The 5,186-nt window shown below is 43.2% G+C and overlaps 1 protein-coding gene across 1 annotated transcript in view; it reads left to right on the forward strand.

The window, feature by feature from the left end:
- Positions 1-588: 588 nt before the first annotated feature.
- Positions 589-5,186, forward strand: part of snrka (SNF related kinase a) — a 142,650-nt gene continuing 138,052 nt past the window's right edge. The window contains exon 1 of the mRNA XM_037677324.1: positions 589-1,282. Within this exon, the coding sequence (XP_037533252.1) occupies positions 694-1,282 (589 nt within the window). The 5' untranslated portion in view covers positions 589-693. The remainder of the gene's footprint in view (positions 1,283-5,186) is intronic.

Consider the following 5,186-nt stretch of genomic DNA (forward strand, 5'->3'; position numbering starts at 1 on the left):
TTAAATGTGTTGGAAAATGTAAATTTTCTGGTGGATTTCAGAGAATGAGCTCAGTCTGGTTTGAAGCTGGATTACTGAAATGGCTAGAAGCTGCTAGCTCAAACTGATCTGTTTTGTTCCTTGTATTATTAGTATCATTAGTTATTACACATTTGCATAAATATAAACAAAAAACTACTAAAACTAACCTTTCCTGTTATTGGTCTTTTTCTTATGGAAGACATGCTCAAAATCAAAGTTTCTTTATTTAATACTAATAAATAAAAGTGCTATGTGTTGTCATCATTATATGTTTCCATGCAATGACGAAATTGGCTCTCTGCATTTAACCTATTGCACCAGCATACACCCAGGTGGAGCAGTGGGCAGCTATGTAAGCGCCCGGGGAGCAATTAGGGATTATGTGTCATGCTCAAGGACACCACGAGATGTGCAGTGACCGGGGATCGAACCCAGGACCTTCGGGTCCCGAGTCGGCTGCCATGCCCCTACACCATTTCGGCCCTTATTTGTCATGTGCTCATGTCCTGCTTGAAGATTTTAGTAATTTATTGTGTTTTACTTTTAGGAAGCTGGAGCCATGGGTTTTCTCTTCAGTCTTGGATGAACTGAGTGAAGCTGGATCCACACGAGTCCACCAACCTCCTCCTGCCTACAGCAGGAGCTCCCCTTTCCCCGTCGCTCTCTCCAGCCATGGCAGGCTTCAAGCGGGGATATGATGGCAAGATTGCTGGTCTGTATGACCTTGATAAGACGCTGGGCCGTGGCCACTTTGCCGTGGTCAAGCTGGCACGCCATGTCTTCACTGGGGAAAAGGTTGCGGTCAAGGTGATTGATAAGACCAAGCTGGACACTGTGGCCACAGGTCACCTCTTCCAGGAGGTCCGCTGCATGAAGCTGGTGCAGCACCCCAATATTGTGCGCCTGTACGAAGTGATAGACACTCAGACAAAACTTTACCTCATCTTGGAGCTGGGAGATGGAGGAGACATGTTTGACTACATCATGAAACACGAGCAAGGTCTAAATGAAGAGCTGGCCAAAAAGTATTTTGCCCAGATAGTCCATGCAATCTCCTACTGCCATCGTTTGCATGTGGTGCACAGGGACCTCAAGCCCGAGAACGTGGTGTTCTTTGAAAAACAAGGACTTGTTAAACTCACTGACTTTGGATTCAGTAACAAGTTTCAACCAGGAAAAAAGCTAACCACCAGTTGTGGATCTCTGGCATACTCTGCACCGGAAATACTCTTAGGCGATGAGTATGATGCTCCAGCTGTAGGTATGTAACACCCGAAGGCCAGTGAGTGATGTTCTATTGATGTAATGAGTCATGCTCTTAATTACAGAAAACATATTCAGATGTGCAGCTGACTACTAATGGAACTGAGCCTTTACAGCTCAAGAATGAAAGTTTATTACTTTTGCAATTTTGCCTCAAATTATTTATTGACTGTTTTAAGTAATAATCACTAGGTTTGTTGTCTTTGGCATGAACTTAGCCTTTAACCCACTTATGAACCACCTATAAACCCTTTCACAAATTGTGTCAAAAGTGTAAAAATAGATTGTTTCAAGCAAACGACACAGGGACCTTTCTGGGAGCTGGAGTTTGTCCCAACATATTGCCTGTGTTTATAAAATGTCTGTCAGTCAGCCATATTTTCAGGACTACACGTAACTGAATAGTTACTCAGTGGTTTGGGTTTTAATATCAGCAGTGTTCGTCTTACTTTAATAAGCTGTTAACTGACTTGCTGCTTGTCGTCAACTGAAGGCCCTGTGGTACAAGGTCAGCTCATGTTCATGGCTGTCCCATTGTACTGAATTAACTGTCTCATTGATTTTCCATGTAGACAAAGTGCAGACAGACATATCGTGTGTCTGTTTGCGTCAGTAGATGAAATCTTTTATATAAAGTCACTGATTTAAAATGACCAGCACTGAGTTCAGACGTTAAGTCAAAAACACGACATTTTCAAAGCCATTTTTTCAGTAGGTGTTTTTGTGCATGCGCTGCTAACCCTGAACAAGTCTGAAATTGGTCTCATGAGTAATTATCCACCTAGTAAACACTTTCTAAGCTGTGCTTTTTAATACAGTCAACAAGTTATTTGCTTCCTCTTTTTTCTCAGATCTCACAAACATGAGAGGTGTGGCAGAGGAAACTGTGGTTACTTTATTTCAGTTCTTACACACACGATGGCAGAGGCACACGCACATCCGATGCACAGCAGCACTGTAGTTTAGGGCTCGTGTATCGCTCTGCAGATTAGTCAGAGGTCATAATCAGAGTAGCAGACTTTATAAGATGCGCAATATGAAATTAACATGGACTGCATAAAAAGCCTTTTAGTGGCTAAAGAGAGATGTGAGCACCATGTGCAATAAATTAAAACTTATATAGTACCAGCTTTTATCACCTAAAGGTAGCAATATGTTTGTTTGTGTGTTTTTCTGTTAGCAAAATATCTCATGAATTAGATAATAAAAAAATTAAAGTATTTATTAAATATGCACAGATGATTACCATTTGAAGTCATCTTCATTAAAGATGGCTGCCACAACTAATCGATCTTTTCCAACTGAAAAATATCTACAACTCAGGTACTTTGTTAGCATGATTAATTCTGTCACTGCCATGGGATCTCCAGTGTCACCCATTGTTGCCAATCTCTACATGGAGGAAGTGGAACAGAGAGCTCTAAACTCCTATGAGGGAACAACGCCAAGCCATTGATTCCATTATGTGGATGACACCTCGGTCAAAATCCAAGCCAAGGAAATAGAAGCGTTCACCAGACACATTAACTCGGTCGATAACAACATCAAGTTCACCAGAGAGGATGCAAACGACAACAAGCTGCCTTTTTTGGACTGTCTGGTTCAGATGGAGAGAGAGGACAGCCTCAACATTGAAGTTTACAGAAAACCAACCCACACAGACCAGTATCTTCTGTTTGACTCCCACCATCCACTGGAACACAAACTCTCTGTCATCAGAACTTTACAACATCAGCCCAAAAGCGTCCCCACGAAGACAGAAGGGAAGGAAAAGGAACAGAAACACATTCAAGAAGCTCTTCAAACATGTGGATATCCTAACTGGGCTTTTGTCAAGTCAGCGAGGAAATCTACAAAACACCCTAATAAACAGAAAAAGGAGAACAACAGACGTAAAAACATTGTCATCCCTTACGCTGCTGGAGTATCAGAAAAATTCAGAAGGATCTTCAACAAACACAAGATCCCAGTACATTTCAAACCCAGCAGGACTCTCAGACAGAGGCTGGTCCACCCTAAGGACAAAACACCCATACACAAACAGAGTGGTGTAGTGTTTGTGGTCCAGTGCAGCGAGGACTGTCCAGACCTCTACATTGGAGAAACTAAACAGCCTCTTCACAGACGCATGGCTCAACACAGGAGAGCCACCTCCTCTGGACAAGACTCGGCTGTTCACCTCCACCTCACAGATAAGGGACACTCTTTTGAGGACCAAAATGTGCACATTTTGGACCGAGAACACAGATGGTTTGAGAGGGGGGTGAAGGAAGCAATTTATGTAAAAAGAGAAAAGCTGTCGCTTAACAGAGGAGGAGGCCTCAGATTTCCACTTTCAAAAACATATAATGCAACTTTAAACAGATTCCCAGCTGGTTTTCACACTTGATGGAAACAGAGGGGCCTCATCTGTGAATTAGAGGAACAAAGACCTACTGTTTAGGTGTTTAGGTGTGAACTGCCAATCTACATATGTGTGTGTGTCTTATCTCACTCAGCCTTATAACCTGAATCCCTTACTCACTGCTCTTTGAATTGAGAAAGCTCCTCGGATGAGGAGCGAAATGTCTTCTGTTAAAAATAAAGTCCAGTTGTTTTTGTATTGAACGTTTTTTGAATTCATCATGTCCTGGATGACTGAGAATCTTCACCAGCACGTCACTTACAATGTTTCCAAATATCTGGCGTCTGTACTCATCCCTTTAGTTGGCAGCTCAGAACATCACATACAGAACACCATGGACTTTGTGGACAAGGTGAGGGATGTCATCATGGAGACTGATGAAACAATGGTCTCTTTTGATGTCACATCACTCTTTACGTGCATTCCTGTTGATGATGCAGTAGAGGTGGTCAGTTTAAGATTAAAATCAGACACCACTCTGAGCAGCAGGACCACGCTTTCCACAGAACAACTGTGTCAACTCTTGAAACTGTGCCTGCAGTCAACCTACTTCTCATATGGGGAGCAATATTATAGGCAGAAACATGGGTGTGCTATGGGGTCTCCAGTTTCTCCTATTGTTGCCAACCTGTACATGGAGGAGGTAGAAAAGAGAGCCTTGACGTCCTTTTCAGGGACACCACCAAGTCATTGGTTCAGGTATGTTGACGACACCTGGGTTAAAATCAAACTTCAGGAAGTCCAACATTTTACTGACCACATCAACTCTGTGGATAAATACATCAAGTTCACACGAGAAAATTTAAAAAATGGCAGGACATTTACAAACTGAGCTGTACCGCAAACCCACCCACACAGAACAGAATTTGCACTGAGACGTTTATTTTCTAAACATAACGTCCCAGTGGCTTTTAAACCTCAAAATACATTACGGCAAAGACTGGTTCATCACAAAGATCCAGTCCCCCGGCACAAACAGAGTAATATTGTGTATGCTGTTCAGTGTCAGGAGGGAGATCAGTCTTACATCGGGGAAACAAAACAGCCACTGTCCAAAAGGATGGACCAGCACAGAAGATCAACATCATCAGGCCAGGACTCTGCGGTCTACACTCATTTCTAGGCCAGAGGTCACTCTTTCAGGGATGAAGATGTGCACATCCTGTATAGAGAGGAACGATGGTTTGAAAGAGGAGTAAAGGAGGCCATCTTTGTGAAAAGTAATCGTCCATCATTAAACAGGGGTGGAGGCCTCCGGGTTCAACTGTCCCCTCTTATGCCCCTTTTGCACCGCCCCTAATAAGCCCCAATTCTGGGCAGCCCGCCACAGAAAGAACCCTTTTGCACCAGCACTTTAGCTAGTATTTTTAGCAGATTTGAGGCTGATTCAGGACCTCTTTTCGTCCCTGCTTCTCTGGTGGGACCGAGCGAGCTCAGTCGAGCTGAGTCCGGACCGAAACGTGAATGCAGGACTCTGATTGGTCAGGGTGTGGAGTCA

Source organism: Nematolebias whitei, chromosome 5, assembly GCF_014905685.2.
Source record: "Nematolebias whitei isolate Nwh7 chromosome 5, NemWhi1, whole genome shotgun sequence".
In the NCBI taxonomy this organism is placed as follows: Eukaryota; Metazoa; Chordata; class Actinopteri; order Cyprinodontiformes; family Rivulidae; genus Nematolebias; species Nematolebias whitei.